The 24,665-nt window shown below is 46.6% G+C and overlaps 1 protein-coding gene across 1 annotated transcript in view; it reads left to right on the forward strand.

Moving 5' to 3' along the window:
• Window positions 1–24,665, forward strand: part of LOC144500603 (formin-like protein 1) — a 274,250-nt gene that overhangs the window by 231,345 nt on the left and 18,240 nt on the right. The window contains exons 21-26 of the mRNA XM_078223784.1: window positions 4,106–4,186; window positions 5,434–5,563; window positions 12,719–12,882; window positions 14,198–14,299; window positions 16,149–16,253; window positions 19,096–19,219. Coding sequence (XP_078079910.1) covers window positions 4,106–4,186; window positions 5,434–5,563; window positions 12,719–12,882; window positions 14,198–14,299; window positions 16,149–16,253; window positions 19,096–19,219 — 706 coding nt within the window. The remainder of the gene's footprint in view (window positions 1–4,105; window positions 4,187–5,433; window positions 5,564–12,718; window positions 12,883–14,197; window positions 14,300–16,148; window positions 16,254–19,095; window positions 19,220–24,665) is intronic.

The raw sequence follows: 24,665 nt of genomic DNA on the forward strand, positions 1-24,665 counted from the left end.
CTCTAAGCCATGATGCTCATTGGGAGAGCTAGTGCAGCCATGATGGGCCAAATGGCCTCATTCTGTGTCTCAGTTTCAACCCATGGGTAATTACTCAGTAATCCATTACTCAGAATCCTATAGCCTTTGTCTCTTCCTGGGGCACACATTAGATTGACAGACCCTCAACAATCGCACCTCGTGCATATTTGGAATCGCTATGACAGTCTATCGAACAAAGAACGTAAGAATCTAGGAGAAGAAAGGCCAGTTAGCCTTTCATCAAATAGTCTACTCCCATCACTTTTGTCTTTGTTATTCTACATTATATCTCACTCATCTACCTCCTGTCCTTCACAACTTCACTGCTTCCCCATCCCTCAGGATACTGCATCACTGAATTATTCACTTCTTCATAACCTCATCCCATTTAATCTCTGCAATGTCTTCCAATGTTATTCACAGCTGAGCTCAACACTGGTCTCAGTGCACCCTTCCAGACCCCACACAGAACAATTTTATTATTTTCTAATTATGCTGCCTCGTCCTACTTTCCATCACCACTAACCCTAAAATCCCTTCTGGCTTTCCATCTTGCCAAGCTACCTCAAACTCTACACCTTCAAAGATATCTCATGTCACCTCCCCAATCTAACATCTTCTATCTTGTTATCTCCTCTATCCTCTCATCAGAACCTCAGCCCTCCTGTTGCCTCCTCCACTGCCTCCCGTACCCTTGAGGAAATACCTAGATTTATTTTGCTAGACTTGCTTGTTATGTAATTACGTAATCTCATAGAACATAGAACAGTACAGCACAGAACAGGCCCTTCGGCCCACGATGTTGTGCCGAGCTTCATCTGAAACCAAGATCAAGCTATCCCACTCCCTATCATCCTGGTGTGCTCCATGTGCCTATCCAATAACCGCTTAAATGTTCCTAAAGTGTCTGACTCCACTATCACTGCAGGCAGTCCATTCCACACCCCAACCACTCTGCATAAAGAACCTACCTCTGATATCCTTCCTATATCTCCCACCATGAATCCTATAGTTATGCCCCCTTGTAATAGCTCCATCCACCCAAGGAAATAGTCTTTGAATGTTCACTCTATCTATCCCCTTCATCATTTTATAAACCTCTATTAAGTCTCCCCTCAGCCTCCTCCGCTCCAGAGAAAACAGCCCTAGCTCCCTCAATCTTTCCTCATAAGACCTACCCTCCAAACCAGGCAGCATCCTGGTAAATCTCCTCTGCACTCTTTCCAGCGCTTCCGCATCCTTCTTATAGTGAGGTGACCAGAACTGCACACAATATTCCAAATGTGGTCTCACCAAGGTCCTGTACAGTTGCAGCATAACCCCACGGCTCTTAAACTCCAACCCCCTGTTAATAAAAGCTAACACACTATAGGCCTTCTTCATAGCTCTATCCACTTGAGTGGCAGGCTTTAGAGATCTGTGGATATGGACCCCAAGATCTCTCTGTTCCTCCACAGTCTTCAGAACCCTACCTTTGACCCTGTAATCCACATTTAAATTAGTCCTACCAAAATGAATCACCTCACATTTATCAGGGTTAAACGCCATTTGCCTTTTTTCAGCCCAGCTTTGCAACCTATCTATGTCTCTTTGCAGCCTACAACAGCCCTCCACCTCATCCACTACTCCACCAATCTTGGTGTCATCAGCAAATTTACTGATCCACCCTTCAGCCCCCTCCTCTTAGTCATTAATAAAAATCACAAAGAGCAGAGGACCAAGCACTGATCCCTGCGGCACTCCGCTAGCAACCTGCCTCCAATCCGAAAATTTTCCATCCACCACCACCCTCTGTCTTCGATCAGATAGCCAGTTACCTATCCAATCGGCCAACTTTCCCTCTATCCCACACCTCCTCACTTTCATCATAAGCCGACCATGGGGGACCTTATCAAACGCCTTACTAAAATCCATGTATATGACATCAACTGCCCTACCTTCATCAACACACTTAGTTACCTCCTCAAAAAATTCAATCAAATTTGTGAGGCACGACTTGCCCTTCACGAATTCATGCTGACTATCTTGGATTAATCCGCATCTTTCTAAATGGTCGTAAATCCCATCCCTAAGGACCTTTTCCATCAATTTACCAACCACCGAAGTAAGACTAACAGGTCTATAATTACCAGGGTCATTTCTATTCCCTTTCTTAAACAGAGGAACAACATTCGCCATTCTCCAGTCCTCTGGCACCATCCCCGTGGACAGCAAGGACCCAAAGAACATTATGCCCAAAGAACATTATGTTTGCATGACAGTCTTTGTCCAGCTCTGACAAAGAGTCATCCAGACTCAAAACGTTGGCTCTATTCTCTCTCCACAGACGCTGTCAGACCTGCTGAGATTTTCCAGCATTTTCTGTTTCAGATGGACAATAAATGTTGGCCAAACCAACGACACTCATATCCCACAAACAAATACGAAAAACAAAATTGTATTATTCCAAACATGTGTCACATTAAAGTGACGGAGGTGACATTTACGCTTTGGGTGCAATTAACAATCCAGGCTGAAATTATCCTGGTTTTTCACAGTGAAGTAATGATTATAGTTCCAAAACCAAACCTACTTGCATAATGTGGAGATGCCGGCACTGGACTGGGGTAAGCACAGTAAGAAGTCTCACAACACCAGGTTAAAGTCCAATGGGTTTACTTGGAATCACGAGCTTTTGGAGCGCTGCTCCTTCATCGGGTGAGCGATCGGGTCACCTGAGGACAGAGCAGCGCTCTGAAAGCTCGTGATTCCAAATAAACCTGCTGGACTTTAACCTGGTGTTGTGAGACTCCTTGCTATTTGCATAATCACAAACATAGAATGCTCTATGAGCCAACACAAGAAGGCAGTGTAATGAACCATAATCATTTTTTTTATTTTCTTGGCATCAAACAATATTTCTTGATATATTTAAGATTGCTAACCTGATGCCGTTTTACTAATCCAGCTATGAATGGATTTCATCACCTAAATCAAACTCGCCCACTGCCTGATTGTAACCTCATTTTAAATGACTTAAAAAAACCTATACTGCAATCACTTCCTAGTTCCATTGATGGATAATTGGTCAGCTCCTCAGTAAATTCAAAATGATTTTGCAATTAAAACTTTTTTTAAATGCATCGAAAAAAATCGTAATTTAAAAAATCTCCTCAAAGGATTGTAAAATGGCAGAAAGTCAGCATGTTCATTCATTATCCTGCACTGGCAGCTGTTTGGTCAGCTTAGTGCAGGGTCAACTTCCAGGTGAAGTTCACGGGGAGGCGATGACCTCGTGGTATTATCACTAGACTATTCATCCAGAAATTCAGCTAATGTTCTGGGGACCCGGGTTCGAATCCTACCACGGCAGATGGTGGAATTTGAATTCAATAGGAAAGTTTTGGAATTAAGAATCTACTGATGACCATGAAACCATTGTCAATTGTTGGAAAAACCCATCTGGTTCATTAATGTCCTTTAGGGAGGGAAATCTGCCATCTTGACCTTGTCTGGCCTACGTGTGCCTCCAGACCCACAGCAATGTGGTTGACTCCCAACTGCTGTCCAAGGACAACTAGGGATGGGCAATAAATGCTGACTAGCCAGTGACGCCCACATCCTACGAATGAATAAAACAAAAACTGGTTTATCTGGTTCCAGGTGAATTGTACCGCACAGCTGAGTAGAAACTCTGGGCTGAGATGTTTTGATTTTAAGATGCACTTCACTAATTTTCAATTCATGCCGTCTGGCCCCATTTTCTTGACATGTTTTGAAGCCTGGGTATCGGTATGATGCTAAATAACACTAAACTAGACCTGTTGTTACTGTCCCTGAGGGGCAGAAGTCCCACAATTATCTCAATATGGCCGCCCTCAGTGTATTCTTGCTGAGAAACAATCTTGTCACTTTTCTACTCAATTAGGGGGGATGGGGTTAGTGAATAATACACAGCCTATAAAACTCAGCCCTACCAATTGTTGCTTATTTTCTGTTAACAGTGACTGGACAATACAATATTTCACTGTGAAAAATAATTCACTGTAAAAATGGACTATCAATGCCCACGGCTGATCTTGTTCAATCTCTTATCTCCCTGCAGATCATTTTAGCATTTGGGAACTATATGAATAGCAGTAAAAAAGGTGCCGTCTACGGCTTTCGATTGCAGAGCCTTGACCTGGTAAGACTGTGGGAAATGTCACTGGGAAATGATATGTTGAACTAGTCTAATGATTAGCTCATTGTAATTTTTGACCTGTAATAATGTGCTGAATGGTCGAATTAGTGACTGTTTATAATCGGCTGTTGACAACGGTATCAATTTCACCTACAGTCCCCTCTCTTCAGCAACTGGTCGAAGGTGACGGTTGGGTTGTAACTCCATCAATACTGGGACACCATTTTGATTTGATTTATTATTGTCACATGTATTAGCATACAGTGAAAAGTATTGTTTCTTGCGCGCTATACAGTCAAAGCATACCATTCACAGAGAAGGAAAGGAGAGAGTGCAGAATGTAGTGTTACAGTCGTAGCTAAAGTGTGGAGAAAGATTAACTTAATGCGAGGTAGGTCCATTCAAAAGTCTGATGGCAGCAGGGAAGAAGCTGTTCTTGAGTCGGTTGGTATGTGATCTCAGACTTTTGTCTGGATGAGAGTATGTCCAGGGTGCGTGGGGTCCTTAATTATGCTGGCTGCTTTGTCGAGGCAGCGGGATGCCGTTTGATGCCATTCTCGTGGCCATTCTGCTGTCAGATGGATTAAGGCCAATGTATTTTCTCTGAGAGGGTGGCGCTTAAGAGGTGGGCAGGATTGGTGTTCGGTAATCCTGTTCATGAAAGCAAACAGAATAGGGAAAGCAACAGGCTGTGGGTATTAATCAGTGTTGTATGTGGAGTGGCTGTAGTTAGTCATAGAATTCTACAGTACAGAAGGAGGCCATTCGGCCCATCAAGTCTGTACCCGCCAGAATCTCACCCAGACCCTATCCCCATAACCCCATGTATTAAATTAACCCTAGCGAGTCCCCCTGACACTAAGAGGCAATTTAACATGGCCAATCCACCTAACCCACACATCTTTGGACTGTGCACCTGAGGAAACCCACGCAGACGGGGGAGAATGTGCAAACTCCACACGGACAGTGACCCAAGCCGGGAATTGAACCCTGGTCCCTGGCACTGTGAGGCAGCAGTGCTAACCACTGTGTCACCATTCTGCCCTAGTGAGTGTATACTGTGTGAGTTATTGCAATTTTAAACATGTTACATGTTTGTATGTGTGAATTCACACAGACCTCATTGTATTATTGAGTGAGTTAACGCAGGTTCAGTTGTCTTGTTAGCCGGATTGAATCAGTAGGTTGACACAAATTTCGGATAGAAGGACATGTCGCTGAATAATTGCTCTGTGTCCTTTCACCTCCAGCTCCTGGAAACCAAATCAACGGACAGAAAACAGACGCTAATGAACTACATCGTGGACATAATCCAAAGCCAGTATCCGGAACTCAGCACCTTTCACACTGAGCTACTCTTCGTGGAGAAAGCTGCCGCAGGTATTAAGCTCAAGGGGGAACTGAGGAGAATGTTGATCGCTCCGTAAGGAGAGGGATTTGCTGTGAATTTACAAAGTGGGAGCAGTGATTACTCCTCCAGCTAGGAGAACCAGTGATAACTTCTTCAGTTCCTCGACCGACCCATCCTGCCAGGATCTCCACCATGGGTAGGGCTAGAAGGAAGGTTCCAAATGTACCCCAACCAGAATCGGGATTGAATCCACCAATATGGTCCCCGTTTATTGCTTAGCTCCACCCCTCCCAGTGTCTGAGGTGCTGTGGCACTTTTGCATACATGTTGCGGTCTGGAGCTATGGATAGTGATGGTAGAGGCTCTATCCTGTGGCTGTTCTTACTGCCTGCCATTGGCGTGTGTTAGATTTAAGGGGAGGCGATGGTCTAGTGGTATTATCATGGGACTATTAATCCAGAAACTCAGTTAATGTTCTGGGGACCCGAGTTCGAATCCCGCCACGGCAGATGGTGGAATTTGAATTCAATTTTAAAAATCTGGAATTGAGAATCTACTGATGACCAGGAAACCATTGTCAATTGTCGGGAAAATCCATCTGGTTCACTAATGTCCTTTAGGGAAGGAAATCTGACGTCTTTACCAGGTCTGGCTTACATGTGACTCCAGATCCACAGCAATGTGCCCTCTGAAATGGCCGAGTGGGCCACTCAATTCAAGGGCAACTCGGGATGGGCAGCAAATACTGGCCCAGACAGCAATGTCCAATGTCCCACGAATGAATAAAAAAAAAAGATTTGCTGGTTGGCACTCAACTTGTTGGCCACATTATGAACACATAATGGTCATCAAGTTCTGGAGAAGGCTTAGATCTCAGGCATCGAATGCCCCTTTCTGACTGCAGACACTGGCTGGACCTCTCTGCCCCCAACCCACCGCTAGCCTTTCTCCTGACACCTTGATCGACCTCTTTGCACCCCCCATTCCCAGGCTTCATGCCCTCCCAATCTGATTAGCCAGCATCCCTCTAAGGCAGGACATCCTGTGAGGAGTGGGAGCCCCGCCTGCAGCCTCTTAACATTCATTCGAGCGTAAAATGGCTGTCCGGCACTCAAAGAATTGGTCGGGATGTGTTCCTGCTGACTCTTCAGGTGACAGTGCCAGTGGGTGAGTCAGTGCCAGTGGGTAAGTCAGTGCCAGTGGGTGCAGGCAATACCAGTGGGTGCAGGCAATGCCAGTGGGTGTGGCAGTGCCAGTGGGTGTGGCAGTGCCAGTGGGTGTGGCAGTGCCAGTGGGTGTGGCAGTGCCAGTGAGTGAGGCAGTGACAGTGGGTGCAGGCAGGGCCTGTACTTGCTGAATCTCCAGCTTGCCACGCCACTGCCACCCAGGAGATCCCGCTATCTGAAAAATTCAAGACAGTGAGTGGAGATAAATGAATCATTCTCAGGGTGGCAGGCTTGACTCGTGGGGTACTGCAAGGATCAGTGCCTGGACCCCAGCTATTTCCAATCTATTTGGATGTGGAAGTCAAATGATGAAAGATCGAGGAGACGGGGGTTATATTCTCTAGAGTTTAGAAGAATGAAGGGGATCTCATTGAAGTGGACAAAATTCTTACAGAGCTCAATATAGGAAGGATGTTTCCCCTGGCTGGGGGATCTACAACCAGGAGACAGAGTCTCCGAATACAAAGTCGGCCATTTTAGGACTGAGATACGAGGGAATTAGTTCAGTCAGTGGGTGGCAAATATTTGGAATTCTCCACCCCTGATCACTGCTGAGGAGGTGGCATTCATCGAGAGGTTTCAAAGGAAATATGAATAGATTTCTAGATGCCAATGGCATTAAGGATGGGAAGGTGGTGTTGAGGTAGAACTTCAGCCGTGATCCAGTTAAATGGTGGAGCAGGCTCGTGGGGCCTACTCCTCCTCCTATGATAAGGGTGCATTAGTTCATAGAATCATAGAATCCCTACAGTGCAGAAGGAGGCCATTCAGCACATCGAGTCTGCACCGACCACAATCCCACCCAGGCTGTATCCCCATAACCCCATACATTTACCTGAGCTAGTCCCCCGACACTAAGCGGCAATTTAGCATGGCCAATCCATCTAACCAGCTCATCTTTGGACTGTGGGAGGAAACTGGAGGAAACCCACGCAGACACGGGGAGAACGTGCAAACTCCACGCAGACAGTGACTCAAGCCGGGAATCGAACCCGGGCGCTGTGAGGCAGCAGCGTTAACCACTGTGCCACCATGCTGCCTCTTTCTAATAAAGAACAAAGAACAATACAGCAGAGGAACAGGCCCTTCGGCCCTCCAAGCCCGCGCCGCTCCCTGGTCCAAACTAGACCATTCTTTTGTATCCCTCCATTCCCACTCCATTCATGTGGCTATCTAGATACGTCTTAAACGTTCCCAGTGTGTCCGCCTCCACCACCTTGCCCGGCAGCGCATTCCAGGCCCCCACCACCCTCTCTGTAAAATACGTCCTTCTGATATCCGTGTTAAACCTCCCTCCCCTCACCTTGAACCTATGACCCCTCGTGAACGTCACCACCGATCTGGGAAAAAGCTTCCCACCGTTCACCCTATCTATGCCTTTCATAATTTTATACACCTCTATTAGGTCACCCCTCATCCTCCGTCTTTCCAGTGAGAACAACCCCAGTTTACCCAATCTCTCCTCATAACTAAGCCCTTCCATACCAGGCAACATCCTGGTAAACCTCCTCTGCACTCTCTCTGAAGCCTCCACGTCCTTCCGGTAGTGTGGCGACCAGAACTGGGCGCAGTATTCCAAATGCGGCCGAACCAACGTTCTATACAACTGCAACATCATACCCCAACTTTTATACTCTGTGCCCCGTCCTATAAAGGCAAGCATGCCATATGCCTTATTCACTACCTTCTCCACCTGTGACGTCACCTTCAAGGATCTGTGGACATGCACACCCAGGTCCCTCTGCATATCTACACCCTTTATGGTTCTGCCATTTATCGTATAGCTCCCCCCTACGTTAGTTCTACCAAAATGCATCACTTCGCATTTATCTGGATTGAACTCCATCTGCCATTTCTTTGCCCAAATTTCCAGCCTATCTATATCCTTCTGAATGAAAGAGTGTAGCAAATACTAGATTAGACCAGTGGAATGTGAATGAATAGCCAGTATGGCTAATCATGTTAATACTGTATTATTAAAGCAGTTATGACTAGATTATAATAATATTACAAGTGTGAAGCTGGGTCAGGGGGGATAATGCTTCTGTTATTGGTGTTTCTGGTCTTAAATGGAGTAATGCTGGTTTCAGACGTCCAGGTCATGCTGGAGGCCGTGCTGTTAGCAAACTCTATCTTTTATTGAATATAATGCTATTTACAAGAAAGATTCAGAATGAACTATCTCTCTCCATGTTCTGGTATCACGTGTTACATCACTGATGATGTAGGCATTGTTTGCCATTAACACTTAATATCACAATGTTACCTGCTGTAGGTATTGCAGTAACATTACATAACGATTGTGTTAGTGAAGGGAAGGTGATGGGATTACACACACAAAATATGCTTTATGTATATCGGTGGAGCATTCAAGTTAGTGTCAGTGCTATCTTTAAACAGAGGTCTTGTAATTATTATTGTATCTGTTATCAGTTCAGGTAAATTGAATTTAACAAAGAGCAAAGAAAATTACAGCACAGGAACAGGCCCTTCGGCCCTCCAAGCCTGCACCGACCACACTGCCCGACTTAACTAAAACCCCATACCCTTCCGGGGACCATATCCCTCTATTCCCATCCTATTCATGTACTTGTCAAGACGCCCCTTAAAAGTCACTACTGTATCCGCTTCCATTACCTCCCCTGACAACAAGTTCCAGGCACCCACCACTCTCTGTGTAAAACATCTGCCTCGTATATCTCCTTTAAACCTTGCCCCTCACACCTTAAACCTATGCCCCCTAGTAATTGACTCTTCCACCCTGGGAAAAAGCTTCTGACTATCTACTCTGTCCATGCCTCTCATAATCTTGTAGACTTCTATCAGGTCTCCCCTCAACCTCCGTCGCTCCAGTGAGAACAAACCAAGTTTCTCCAACCCCTTAGTGAACCAAATTGGTTCAATTTGGTTCACTGTGGGACAGATGTGGATGTGATGTGGAGTTGGACTAGCAGGAGGTCCCTGTTTGACTCATTCTGCACATGATTTCCGGGTGGCAGTGGCATAGCAAGCTGGAGATACAGCAAGTACAGGCCCTGCCCACACCCACTGGCACTGCCTCACCCACTGGCACTGCCACAGTGCGAATCTGAGAGACATGAAAACAAGGGAGCTGGACCATGACCTCATTATGAAGCAACAGTAAGAGCCTGAATCCACAACCTCTGAGGAAGGGGTGTTTTCTTGTCCAGCCTGCCTTCTGAGTGGGTCAAATTGCAGGAGGCAAATAAACCCAGATAAAACATTTCCACTGATTTTTTATTGTGGTTCCTTAGACTGGCAGCAAAAGTATGTCGATGCTGGTTCAGTGACAAGTGGTTAGCACTGCTGCCTCAAAGCTCCAGGGACCCGGGTTCAATTCCAGCCTCGGGTCATTGTCTGTGTGGAGTCTGCACGTTCTCCCCATGTCTGCGTGGGTTTCCTCCGGGTGCTCCGGTTTCCTCCCACAGTCCAAAGGTGTGTGGGTTAGGTTGATTGACCATGCTAAATTGACCCTCAGTGTCAGGGGGATTATTAGACTAAATACATGGGATTGGGGGGATAGGGCCCCCGGTAGGATTGTTGTTGGTGCAGACTCGATGGGCCAAATGGCCTCTTTCTGCACTGTAGGGATTCTATGATTCTATTCTATGGTTCAATTTCCAAGCATGCATGGATGGAAAGTTCTCCACCCAATGGCTGTGCATGTAGTCCTCATCCTTCTCATCCAGTCTGCAGCCTTTGACATGGTTGACTGCACCATGCTCACCCGGTGCCCCTCCTCTACCATCCAGCTGGGTTGGGTTGCTCTGGCCTGGTTTAATTTTTATCCATCCATTTGTAATCAGAGAATCACCTGCAATGACTTACCTTTCTGCTGCTGCATTACCTGGTGTCTTGCAAGGATCAGTCCTTGACCCTGTCCTATTCTTATTCACATCTTGCTCCTGGCTGACATGCCAGGTTTCACATGTATGTCGACGACAGCTATCTCCATATCAATACTTCTCTTCACTGCCTCTGATTATTTTCCTCACTGCTTATTCAACACAGGATGAGCAGAATCCTGCAATTCCAGATTTAGAGGACTTGTTATTGTTGTTTTATCTCTGGATTCACTGGGTGGGATTTTACGACCTCGCTCGTCCCGAAACCGTAAAATCCTGCCCGAGGTCAATGGACCTTCCCACTGTCAGCCCCTCGCCCACTCCGATTCCCGTGGCGGCCGGGGAGCTAAAATTCTGACCATTATCTTACTCTGGAAAGAGATCTTGCTGGAGCCAATGGACCTTTGCATGTGACATGACTTATCATCTATCCCGTAATGAACCAAATTGAACGTGAAATACATTCATTTGCATACAGACTATTTACAAAGATTAACTAGCTGGAGCTACTCTCTAAGATGTTTCTCAATCGTCTTCTCTCATTGAGTGACATCACTGTGACATACCTCCTTATGCAAATACAAAATAGCTAGCATTAGAGTTAACCCTTTATTCCACATGTCCTCCCCCACCTCGCAAGTTCACTCTTCCCACAACCTGTTAATCTTGTGTGCTCAGTTGGCTGAACGGTTGGTTGGTGATCAGGAGACATGCCAACAGCGTGGGTTCAGTTCCCGTACCGGCTGAGGTTATTCATGAAGGCTCAACCTTGCCTGAAGTGTGGCGACCCTCAGGTTAAATCACCACCATTCAGCTCTCCCCCTCAAAGTGGGGAGCCACTTGTGGTTACCTGACTCTACAGTGACTTACAGTTTCCGTCCAATCTCCAGCACAAGATCGAAGCCATCTCTTCGGTCCCTGCCTCTATCCTCTCTGGCCACTGTCTGAGACTTAAAAAAACTCTTTGCAGTCTTGGTGACCCAGAGCTGAACTTGCAACCTCTCCACCAGCGTATGCCTACTCCCACCTGTGTATCATCACCTGTCTCCAACCCTGACACAGCTCCTCTCCCACTCAACCCTCATTCCTGCCTCTGTTGCCTCGAGACTCAACTATTCGGATATTATCCTGACTAGCTTTCCATGTAACACCCTCCATCATCTCATGAGCTCATCCAAAACTCTGCTGTTTGTATCCTAACTCGTACCATGTCCCCTTCGCCCAACGCCCTGTGCTTGCTGGGCAACATTGACTCCCGCTCCAGCTAAGCCTTGATTTGAAAATTCTCATCCTGTTTTCCACCCTATACATGGTCTCATCCTCCTAAACTCTATAAATTTCTCCAACACTACAATCCTGCACTCGGCTAATTCTGGCCTCTTGTTCATTCCTGATTGTCCTTGTTCCTCTTTTAGCACCCATACCTTCAACCGCCAAGGTGTTAGCTGCCCAATTCCGCCCCTTAACTTTCTGTCCTCCGACCTGTGCCTTCTCCTTTAAGAGGCTAATTAAAACTTACTTCCTTGCCAAGCTATTTATCACCTATGCTACTGTCTCCTTACGTAGCTCAGTGTCAAACTTTGCCCGGTAACTATGAAGTATCTGGGATGTTTGACTGTTTTAAGTTTAAATTTATTTATTAGTGTCACAAGTAGGCTTACATTAACACTGCAATGAAGTTCCTGGGAAAATCCCCTAGTCGCCACACTCCGGCGCCTGTTCGGGTACACTGAGGGAGAATTTAGCGTGGCCAATGCACCCTAACCAGCACGTCTTTCGAACTGTGGGAGGAAACCGGAGCACTCGGAGGAAATCCATGGAGACACGGGGAGAAGATGCAGACTCCACACAGACAATGACCCAAGCCGGGAATTGAACCCGGGTCCCTGGCGCTGTGAGGCAGCAGTGCTAACCACTGTGCCATGGTGCCAGAAGGGTTATATAAATACAGGTTGTCATTCACATATCGAGGAATCAGTCTACTTTCGTTGCTATTTTTGGACCGAGCAAGTTATCCTGTTGTAATCAGCTGTTGATGAAAATGCGCCTGAGTTTCTCACCACTGTTTTCCCTCCTGCCGTCTCTATCGCAGTGTCACTGGAGAACGTCATACAAGATGTGCGGTCTTTACAGCAGGGGATGGAACTCATTCGGAAGGCGTTCATGGTCTCAGACACCAGCCTACTCCTTAAAGAATTCCTGGGCAACAACAGTGAGAAAGTGGACAACTTACAGAAGGACAGCAAAACCGCACAGGTGGGTAGCAACAAGCTCGCTCTTCAAGCCTCGTTCCAGGGTGCACTGGTTAATGTTGAGCTGAACTGTGCACATTAGCAATGTCTCAGCGACTCCCTTTCTTGGCCTCTGCTGCGTTAACTGATTTGAAGTATGGAATGTTACTTACTGTCAGTTTAGATGCCCAGAGATGCACAAGGGAAATAAATCATCCCCAGCTGGAAAGATATTGGAATGAAGATGTGGACAGCTGTTAGTGGTTAACACTGCTGGCTCACAGCGTCAAGGACCCGGGTTCAATTCCCGGCTTGGGTCACTGTCTGTGTGGAGTCTGCACATTCTCCCCGTGCCTGCGTGGGTTTCCTCCGGGTGCTCCGGTTTCCTCCCACAGTCCATAGACGTGCGGGTTAGGTGGATTGGCCCAGCGAAATTGCGCCTCAGTGTCCCAGGATGTGCGGGTTAGGGGGATTAGTGGAATTAGTAGGGTAAATACGTGGCGATCGGGCCAGGTGATGGATGTCCTGCCCGTAGTCAGGCGAGCCGGGGAGACCCACTCCTCACCTCTGTTGGGGATGGCCTCACATATTCAGTGCCTCTCAGGCTCTTAACTGGCCAACTGCGGCCTTCCCCAGGATCATAGCTTCCCACGATCCGCCAGCAACCCAGAAAGCCTCCAGCCAATCAGCCGACAGCCCTCCATGACAGACAGTACCACCAGGGGCTGTGGTAGCCGCTAGCGATGCGTCCAGTAGGGATTCAGGATCAGCAAGGGATCAGAGGTGACTGAGAATGGGGTCATTGGCTGACACGGGGTGCGGTAAGGGTGGAACCCGGGCATTGTTTGGCTCTCAGCAGGTCACCTCCTTCCTGAGGCCAGGTCCCTCAGTCAGACATTGGAGGTGGAATTTTCCTGTCCCGTCCACCACGGGAATCATAGTGGGCAGGGCAGGCCCGTCGACCTCGGGTGGGATTTTCCGGTGAGTGCAACTGGAAAATCCCACCTGGGTGCTTGACCACAGGGTTTGTTTTTCAGACTCCCCCCCCCAACCCCATAGTGACCTCCCCAGCCACTGCTAGCTGAATACCAGCAGCAATGGGATGATGTCTGTAAATGGGCATTCATTGCCCTTGTCCTTCCAGGTGCTGGATGTTGTGGGATTGGGAATTGCTGAAGATCTAAATGGAAAACCAAGGAAATTTTAGGGAGACTTTTATTCACCCTCAAATCCAGTGGAAGTGTTAACTAGGGCCTTACCTTTGTGCGAGTTTAATGTTGGCCATTGTGCTATAATTGGTGATGAGGGCTAACCTTTGTATGCACTCTTTCCTTCCACAGGAAGCTTACCAGTCTGTTATTGAGTACTTTGGTGAAGAAATAAAGACAATGCCTCCATCCATGTTCTTCCCATCCTTTTTGAGGTTCATCAAGGCTTACAAGGTACAGAACTGAACATTGAACAATCTCTGTTTCCTCTTGGCCCACTAGAGTGAGCTGTGTTGACTTTAATGGTCGCCAAAGAATGTTTCTCTCCTTCCTGAGGATCACTTCTGGTCAACCTCGCCATTATGTGCAGGAAGCACCATTTACAGCGAAATTTGATGGCCAAACAGCATAGTAATCTCCTAATAATGTTGATGCTCTGGAGACATAGGTTCAAATCCCATCATAGCAGCTGGAGAAATTTAAATTAATGAACAAATCTAGAGTTAAATGCGTGGCTCAGTAGCAATGATCATGAAACTTGGTGATTTGCTCCATCTGATTGACTAATGTTCTTAGGGGAGGCAACCTGCTGCCCTTTCCCAGTCTGGCCTATGCATTACTCCAGGCCCATAATGAGGGGGGCTGATTATTAACTGCCCTCTTAAGTGGCCCAGACTATTTTCGAAATGAGGAGAGAACTCAGAAATTGGAAGCGCAAAGGAACTTGGGAGTTCAAGATTCTCTTAAGGTTAACTTGCAGGTTGAGTTGGTAATTATGAAGGCAAATGCAATGTTAGCATTTATTTCGAGAGGCTTAGAATACAGAAGCAGGGATGTATTACTGAGGCTTTATATAGCTCTGTTCAGACCACATTTGGAATATTGTGAGCAATTTTGGGCCCCAAATCTAAGGAAGGATGTGCTGGCCTTGGAGAGGGTCCAGAGGAGGTTCACGAGAATGATCCCTAGAATGAAAAGTTTGACATATGAGGAACGGTTGAAGACTCTGGGTCTGTACTCGACGGAAGGATGAGGAGAGATCTCATTGAAACTTACAGAGCACTGAAAGACCTGGATAGAGTGGACGTGGGGAAGATGTTTCCATTAGTAGGAGAGACGAGGATCCGAGGGCACAGCCTCAGAGTAAAGGGATGGCCCTTTAGAACCAAGATGAGGAAGAGTTTCTTCAGCCAGAGGGTGGTGAATCTATGTAACTCATTGCCACAGGAGGCTGTGGAGGCCAGGTCATTGAGTCTATTTTAGACCGAGACAGATAGATTCTTGATTGGTAAAGGGATCAAAGGTTGCGGAGAAAAGGCAGTAAAATGGGGTTGAGAAACTTATCAGCCATGATTGAAAGGTGGAGCAGACTCGATGGGCCGAATGGCCTACTTCTGCTCCTATATCTTATGGTCTTGTGGCCTAGTAAGCTGTTTATTTGCAGGGGACTCACCATCACCAGACGTGGAATTTACTAAAATAAGGACAGGAAATGCTGGATAAACTCAGCAGATCCGGCAGCATCCGCGCAGAGAGAGAATAACACAGTTAACTTTTCAAGTCTGTGCAAGTCCGCAGAACGTTAACTGTGTTTCTCTCTCCACAGACGCTGCCAGACCTGCTGAGTTTATCCAGCATTTTATGATCTAATAGTAACTTTCAAAAGGCAATCGAATGAAAAGCCAAAAAAGTGGCAGGGTTTTGGGGGAGAAGAATGATCAAATGGGACGGGTCAGATAGTCAATGAGCTGGCACAGGAATGACGGACCGAATGTCCTCCTGCTGAGCTGTGATGAAGGGGGGGGGATTTACGGCCTTGCTCGTCCCGAAACCGTTATATCCCGCCTAAGGTTAACAGACCTTCCCATTGTCCGCCCCCCCCGCCTGCTCCAATTCCCGTGCTGGGCGGGGCGGTAAAATCCCATCTGAAATGTTGGAAGAAATAAAAATGTGTCGGGAACGAAAATGGTTGCCGGTAGATGTTGAAAAAGCTCTGAGAGTCCTGATGCCCGAGTAGGCTGTACAAACCCGGTGGATTTATGGCAATAACTGATGCCCACGTTTGTTTGTGAATCTCTCTCAGCAAGCTGAACAGGAAAACGAACTCCGAAAGAAGCAAGAGGCTATGACCATTCAGAACACGGAGGACAAACTCTCACCCTCCAAAGCAGAGCAGCCGGATGGGAAGGTGAGGCTTTTGAGCTGAATCGGTCACTGACTGTTTTTTATTTCATTTACTTTCTATTAACAACATTGAAGGAGGAGCTCAACTTGGGACTGAAGTTGTGCAAGAACTATTAATGGGCATGTTGAGTGTCGCCTAGCAACTGATTTGAGTAGCTGAGCCAGAGGCCTACCTGCCTCTCCCTTCACGGCCCAGGATGCTAGCAAAACAAATTGAAGAAATTTAAACCTAAATTGGCAGCCAATTCTTGAAATTCTCCTCAGGGCTTCTGCTGTATGGTGTGAATGAAACTGGTGAGTCAGTCTGTGAAGACGTGTAGCCATGAATCCAGGTTCTACTGCACAGCTGAGTGCAGCATCAGTCAACACTGGCTCACTTGTTACTAGTGTTGGGCGGCACGGTGGCACAGTGGTTAGCACTGCTGTCTCACAGCTCCAGGGACCTGGGTTTGATTCCCGGCTTGGGTCACTGACTGTGTGGAGTTTGCACATTCTCCCCATGTCAGCGTGGGTTTCCTCCGAGTGCTGCGTTTTTGCTCCCACAGTTCAAAAATGTGCAGGTTAGATGGATTGGCCATGCTAAATTGCCCCTCAGTGTTCCAGTATGTTTAGGTTAGGGGGATGAGCCATGGTGAATGTGTGGGGTCATTGGGATAGGACAGGGGAGAGGACCTGGGAAAGAGACTCTGTCAGAGAGTTGATGCAGATTTCGATGGGCCGAACAGCCTCCTTCTGCACCGTGGGGATTGTATGAATGCAGAGAACTCCTCTCGATATAGCAATCTCCTCAACAACGAAGGAAAGATTACTGTTGATTGAAGCATCAGCAAGGCAAATTGTTAGAACTGATTAAAGGAAGCAGTGGAGCTGGAGGTTACTATGACAACCCGCATGATGACAACAGAACACAGTTCTAGGTCTACAATAGAGTAACGTGATGAGAACACGATATTTTTACTGTTGTGGCCATTATAGCAAGATAGTAAGCGAAAGCATAAATACCCCAGTTGGGCATCAGGATTCACTGAGCAATGTTAGACTCACTGCCCCTCACAGTTCATATCTGTAGCCCAGGACTGGTATTGTCAAGTACCTGGGAATGGGTTCCACCTGTTTGTTTAGCTGGGGAAGGTGACAGTATAATGAGAATAAACCACTAAAACATATCCACAGTCGTCGCATTACAGTTCAGATATCTCTAAATTGTTTTATCTGTTATATATCCAGAAATAGTATTTTTTTAAAATCTCACCAGAGAAACAGTTGTCGAAAGCTGGCGGGTGGTGATTAGTCTCTGCTGAACTCAGAAAGAGGCAATAGGAGCAGCGTACATGTGAATGGAAAGTTCCAGACTGATCCTACGTTATGCCATGGGCCTCTGTTGATACCTGTTGCCATCTTCTGGGACTCCATATATAGCTCACCCTGCCCCGGATTAAACTTCAGACCAGCTGCCTTGTTGGAACACATGGGTATATCCTTGGCACGGGCAATGGGTGGTGGCGCACAGGGGTTTGTGTCAAGATTGTTGGGGCGATGGAGACATTGTGGAGCACTTCTGTTCCTCCCAACCCCTCAGGTTTTTTTTTTCTGTAAACACATTGTTAGCAACTATATGGGCGGCAAGGTGGCAGAATGGTTAGCACTGTTGCCTCACAGCGCCAGGGACCTGGATTCAATTCCGGCCTTGGATGATTATCTCTGTGGAGTCTGCACGTTCTCCCCGTGTCTGCATGGGTTTCCTCCAGGTGCTCTGGTTTCCTCCCACAGTCTAAAGATGTGCGGGTAATGTTGATTGGCCATGCTAAATTGCCCCTTAGTGTCAGGGGATTATCAGAGTAAATATTTGGGGTTACGGGGATAGGGCCTGGGTGGGATTGTTGTCCGTGCAGGCTAGATGGGCCAAATGTTCTCCTTCTGCACTGTAGGGATTCTATTATTCTGTGAACTGTGGGGTTGGTTGAAGAATCCTGATGCCTGGTGAGTTCAATGGTGACTAATGGGGTTCTTCAAACAGTGGATGCCCTATAAACTATTAGCAGTTTGGCCAATCCCTGTACAAATCTATCTCAGATCATCCCACGAATAAATTGGGAATCCTTGCATGCATAAAATGGGCAAGGAACACATAATATTCCTATCCTTAGATGCCCAGAGTGTTATACCCCAATAGCTAGTTGGCTAAGGGAACAAAACTAGAGCCAGTCTTCACTGGGGATCGAGTTAATTGCTGAAAGCAAGATCAGAGGTATATAGCTCCTGACTCTATATTATTCCTGAGCGTTCAATAACCATTCAGTCAATGCTCTCCACCTGTGTGTCCCTAACCTCAACTGGCATAGGGGAAAGTGACAGTGTAATGAGAATAAACCACTAAAAGATATCCACAGCCGCATTACGGTTCAGATATCACTGAATTGTTTTGTCTGTTATACATCCAGAAATAGTATTTTTTTAAAAACTGACACAGGGTTTTCCGACTGACAATCTGTATGATTTACCCAGTATTTACGGCAACAGACTCAATTTGCCCCTGTGTGAACTCAGTATTGACTTAACAGGCGTGAGAGGTTCCAGCTACACAGGAGCACAGCACTCAGCGTGTTGTGATCATGTTGACCTTAAAAGAGCAAGTCCCGAATCTTAGACTTTGTGTGGTGCTGCTCATGCGTCTGCTACATAAGCACGCCAGGGGAAGATTTCAGTGGAAGGTTTACACTCCGCCCAAGCGCTATTTTCTAAAGAGTGATTCAAAATCGTTTTCGGTTTCATAAGTGATTTCTTTTCTGATGATTCTAACTCGCATTTCACAGCAGCGGTAAGTGAACTGTCATCTTTTTCTCTAGCCCCTTCCCACTAAGAATAAGGCCCCCCACATGGATCTAATGGCAGAACTGAAGAAGAAGCAGCAGGGGAAAGAGAGGATGGTGTACGAGGGCAAGGATGGAGCAATTGAGGATATTATCACAGGTAATTCACCGAGAGACAATGTCACACGGCCAAGCCGCACGCAGGACTGGAGAAGGAAGAGTGGAAAAATGATATCCTAAAGTAGGTGGAGATGAGAGACTTAGCACCAACACTTCTCCCCATAAATCAAACAGATAGTGAGACCTCCTGTAGGCCCTGTCAGCTTACTCCTGCTCTAATATGATACCTTGCACTGGAACATTTGTGGAATTCTCTTTCCCAAAGGTACAGGATACTGGGCGACAGTCGGAACCCTCAAGACTCCGACTGGGACATTTTTTGTGAAGCAAGGAATGTGGAGCTCTGGTGGAGTTGAGATGACGGATCGGCCACCATCGAACTGGATGGTGGAGCAGGGCTCAAGGAGGCTGAACGGCCTCCTCCTCCCCCTCCACCTCCAGCTACGGTGTGGCCAACGACCAAATGTGTTGCCACCAAATGGAAAACAGCCATTTTCCAATCAGCGGCAACAGATTTGGCAGAAGAAAACGCTCAGTGCCAAGAATGGACCATGGGTCGGAAAAGAAAATGGAGGAAGATGTGTGATTGATTTTAAACGTAAATGGGAGGGAAAGTAAAACAAAAGTGCAGTACGGAAAAATAATAATGTTTAATTTTTTTCAAAACAAGGTTGGAGGTCAAGAAAGAAATAAGAGGTAAAATTGTGTTTCACTGCTAATAGGAGCATTATACGAATAGTATAATTGTTGAAGCTTGGGTAGCTATAGCTGTAATATTAAGAGTTATTTTCAGAATCAGAGGGTGGGATTTTCCGGCCGCGCTTGCCCCAAGACTGGAAAATTCCTCCCGAGGTCAGCGGATCTTTGCACGGTTTGTGACCCGCCCGCTACGATTCCCGTGGCAGGCAGGATGGGCACATTCTGCCCAGAGTGTGTAAACTGAGAAGCCCGGCTTCCTTGCCAGCTATCTGAGGATTCAGAACATCAACTCTTAACTCAAATATCAAACTATCCGTGTAAAGAGAATTTTAGCCATTATGAATTCTGAGCTCGTTCCAAGGTCACTTGTATCCAAACTTCTCTCATTTTGTGTCAATTTGAGTAAAACTGCTGGATGGAATTGTTCATGAAGCGAATTGTCAACCAAACATGGTTCTCCGGTCTCAGAGCTGTGAGAGGATCTTGTTGAAATGTTTGACAGGTGGAGCATGCTAAAGCAACATTCCGATTGTTTTTATAATCCTTATACTGTAACAAAAGATTTCTCATTTCAAATTTTTGGGGTAAGAGAAAAGTGTGACTCCTTCTCACTCGTTGTTAAAGTGTTCAGTTAGAAACTGCCTCTGTGACTCTCACTCCTTTTACTCTTCTCTATTTCCCCTCCGTGTCCCATTTTACTACTCCCTTTTTCTCTCTCTGCTGCTTATCTCTTGCTCTCTCTCTCTCTCCCTCCTACATCTTGCACCTTCACGACTTCCATCACATTCTCTTCTGGGTTTTTTTTAAACTCTTATTTCCTTCATGCTTTCTCCTTTCTCTTTCTCCCTCTTGTTATCTCACTCTCTATTCCTCTCTCTCTCCCTCTCACACTTTGTCTACACCATTCTTCCTGACTGGATTCTGGACAGCGCTGAAGACTGTCCCGTTCACTGCGCGGACTGCCAAACGCTCTTCTCGACTCTTCTACGATGCCTCGTTTAATGATGAAAGTCCGCCTTAGCGAGCTCTACACCTTCTCTAGGTAAATGACCTCTAATAATTACTGTTGCATGCATTAACATTCCAGTCGGGATCATCATTATTCTCCAGCACAAACCCACGTACAGGTTAGAGCAAAACGCACTGTAGGCAGCATTGTGGTTAATGTAGCGAATCCATATAAAATCACAGTTGCACTCTTCAGGTGTTTTAATGAGGATAAAATGCACATTGTCTAAGGTGCGAACTTAGCAATTGCAAGGTGCAATGTTAATGTGAAATTATTTTCTCTAATAGACAATGCAAGCGTTACAATATCCGTCTAAGGTAATCTCAAATCAATCACTGAAGGGTTTCACTGTCAAAATTGAACAGTAGAATTTCACTGTGATGAAAGGGATAGATTTGATGTAGAAATCGACCGTAGAAGCCTCGAAAAATCTGACCAAAAACAGGGGTTGATTTCTACACCAGGTATAAGAGTGGGCCGCTGGTGTGTGTGTGTGGTCACGTTTTGTTGTTCACCAGCTCAATGTGGACATGACTTCAACTCCTGGGTATCTTTGCAACGCAGCCCTTATCACCCGCCTGACCCTTTGCACCCAGTTATAAGATACCCGTCAGTAAAAATCCATTTGTGGGGGGAGAAATTGAGGCTGACTGTTACTGCAGGTATATCCAGAAAAGGGAGTTGGCCTTATACACCGACCTCATAGAGGTTTACAGCATGGAAACAGGCCCTTCAGCCTAACTTGTCCATGCCGCCCTTTTTTTTAAACCCCTAAACTAGTCCCAATTGCCCGCATTTGGCCCATATCCCTCTATGCCCATCTTACCCATGTAACTGTCTAAATGCTTTTTAAAAGACAAAATTGTACCCGCCTCTACTACTGCCTCTGGCAGCTCGTTCCAGACACTCACCACCCTCTGTGTGAAAAAACTGCCCCTCTGGACACTTTTGTATCTCTCCCCTCTCACCTTAAACCTATGCCCTCTAGTTTTAGACTCCCCTACCTTTGGGAAAAGATATTGATTATCTCGCTGATCTATGCTCCTCATTATTTTATAAACCTGTATAAGGTCACCCCTCAGCCTCCTATGCTGCAAAGAAAAAAGCCCCAGTCTATCCAGCCTCTCCTTATAACTCAAACCATCAAGTCCCAGTAGCATCCTCGTAAATCTCTTCTGCACTCTTTCTAGTTTAATAATATTCTTTCTATAATAGAGTGACCAGAATTGCACACAGTATTCCAAGTGTGGCCTTACCAATGTCTTGTACAACTTCAACAAGATGTCCCAACTCCTATATTCAATGTTCTGACCGATGAAACCAAGCATGCCGAATAATTTTTTCACCATTCTGTCCACCTGTGACTCCACTTTCAAGAAGCTATGAACCTGTACCCCTAGATCTCTTTGTTCTGTAACTCTCCCCAACGCCCTACCATTAACTGAGTAAGTCCTGTCCTGGTTCAATCTACCAAAATGCATCACCTCGCATTTATTTAAATTAAACTCCATCTGCCATGATCTGTGGAAAAAAACTTGATATTAGTACTGGAATAAAATGGGGTAATCTTATAGACCAGGTTGATTTATACGGTATTTGGCCCCAATGATTTCTCTGTACTGAAGGTCATGACCCTGAACATATTTGGTATGACCACTTGCTTTGGTTAAGGATGAGTTAACGGGCGGCATTTTCCAGCCGTGCTCGCCCCAAGGGTGTAAAATCCCGCCCGAGGTCAACGGACCTTGGCATCGTCCTTGTCCTGCCCGCTTCGATTCTCGTGGTGAGCGGGACGGGAAAATTCTGCCCAACATCTAATTGGAGGTTTGGTGATCACTAAGATTTCCCGACAGTTGTTGTATAAAAATGAGTTTGGGGGGGCGGGGTGGGGGTGGGGGGTGGGGGGAAGCGGGGGGGGGGGAGGTCGAGAGATGATTCCTGATTTGTGCTGAATTAGCTGATCCCAATGCGCACAGACGGAGAGATCAGTCTGTCCCTGCTGACTTTGCGAAAAACTGGGGAGGAAAAAAAAGACTCTTCACCTTTCATGATCTGGAGATGATTCTAAACACTCAAGAGCCAATAAATTACCAGTGATGTTTGTAATGTAGAACACAGCAGCCGATTTGCACCCTGTAATATTCTGAAAACAGAAAATGACCAGATAGGCTGTTGAGTCGGAATATTGCTGATGGCGTGACATTGTGACCCAAACAACCCCAACTGCAGCACTCTCAGGAGTGCAAGCTGGCTGTTATTGTTTCATTCCTACAGTAGCTATGGTAACTGATATATAGAGACCCCTGCCCCAGTCCACCTGCTCATGTACTCTGGCTGTCCATCCGGTCGTGAAGATTATGACCTTGGGGTGGCGCGGTGGCACAGTGGTTAGCACTGCTGCCTCACAGCGTCAGGGGCCCGGGTTCGATTCCCGGCTTGGGTCACTGTCTGTGCAGAGTCTGCATGTTCTCCCCGTGGTCTGCATGGGTTTCCTCTGAGTGCTCCGGTTTCATCGCACAGTCTGAAAGACGTGCTGGTTAGGTGAATTGGCCATGCTGAAATTCTCCCTCAGTGTCCCCGAACAGGCACTGGAGTGTGGTGGTTAGGGCATTTTCACAGTAATTTCATTGCAGTGTTAATGTAAACCTACTTGTGACACTCGTAAACTTAAACGTCTTTCACTCTAGCCTGGTTATCAAGCTAGGGGACTGACTTTCATTCCAGGAGAACATGCCAGCAGCAGCACCAGAATGCCAACCCAGCAAAGCCGGGAAGGAGAATGTTGTAGTTAAGCTAGGTATCCCACGACCAATAAATCAGATCAACGTTCTCGATGGTCCAGAACTAGGGATCATAGTCTAAGGATAAAGGGTAAACCTTTTAGGACTGAGATGAGGAGAAATGTTTTCACCCAGGGGGTGGTGTGTCTGTGGAAATCACTACTGCAGAGAACAATTGAGGCCAAAACATTGTAGCTGAATTCTCCAGCCGTTCACACCCCAGTGCCACTGCCAATGAGAATGGAAAATTTGGCGCTTGGCTAAATCTCCATTCAGAGCAGCAGGACTGAGAATCCCAGCCACAGGCAAGAATCCGGCCCTGTATGTTTTCAAGAAGCAGTTGGATATGGCTCTTGGGGTCAAAGAGATCAATGGATATGGGGGAGGGAGGGTAGGGTAGGGTAGGATAGTGGGGGGAGGTGGTGAGGATGGCTGGATCAGACTATTGAGTTGGATGATCAGCCATGATCATAACGAATGGGGATGTGCAGGCTCGAAGGGCTGAATGGCCTCCTCCTGTGAAGACATTTTTCTATGCTTCTGAAATTCTGTTGCATGCAGTTGTGAATGGAAGACGAAGCTCCAGAAATATCTTCATTCACAAAAATAGCAGAGGCCAACATGTCAGTGCGAAAGATTGAGGCACTTGCAGCCATCTTGAGCTCGAATGATAAACAGGTCCCCGCCATCACTGAGTCTAGTCTTGAACCGTGCCTTGTTCAGTCCCACAGAGAATTGTTGAAGATGCTGCTCAGGCAGCTCAGTGAGTTTGAAGGTTTCCGCAGGAGACTGCTCCTCCAATCACAATCTGTTTCTCTCCTGTGCTCGCTGCTGATAGGCTCAATCAGCAGCACACATGGAAGAGAAGCGGGCTGTGATTGGAGGAGCAGTGACCACCAACAACTGCGACTGTGTAGGCAGAAAGAGGCTGTGGAGAATGGGGCCTCTTTTCACCAGACTTCACCCCAGCTCCCGCCCCTCCCACTCTCCCCGCAATG

The sequence above is a fragment of the Mustelus asterias genome, chromosome 11 (genome assembly GCF_964213995.1).
Source record: "Mustelus asterias chromosome 11, sMusAst1.hap1.1, whole genome shotgun sequence".
Classification (NCBI taxonomy): domain Eukaryota; kingdom Metazoa; phylum Chordata; class Chondrichthyes; order Carcharhiniformes; family Triakidae; genus Mustelus; species Mustelus asterias.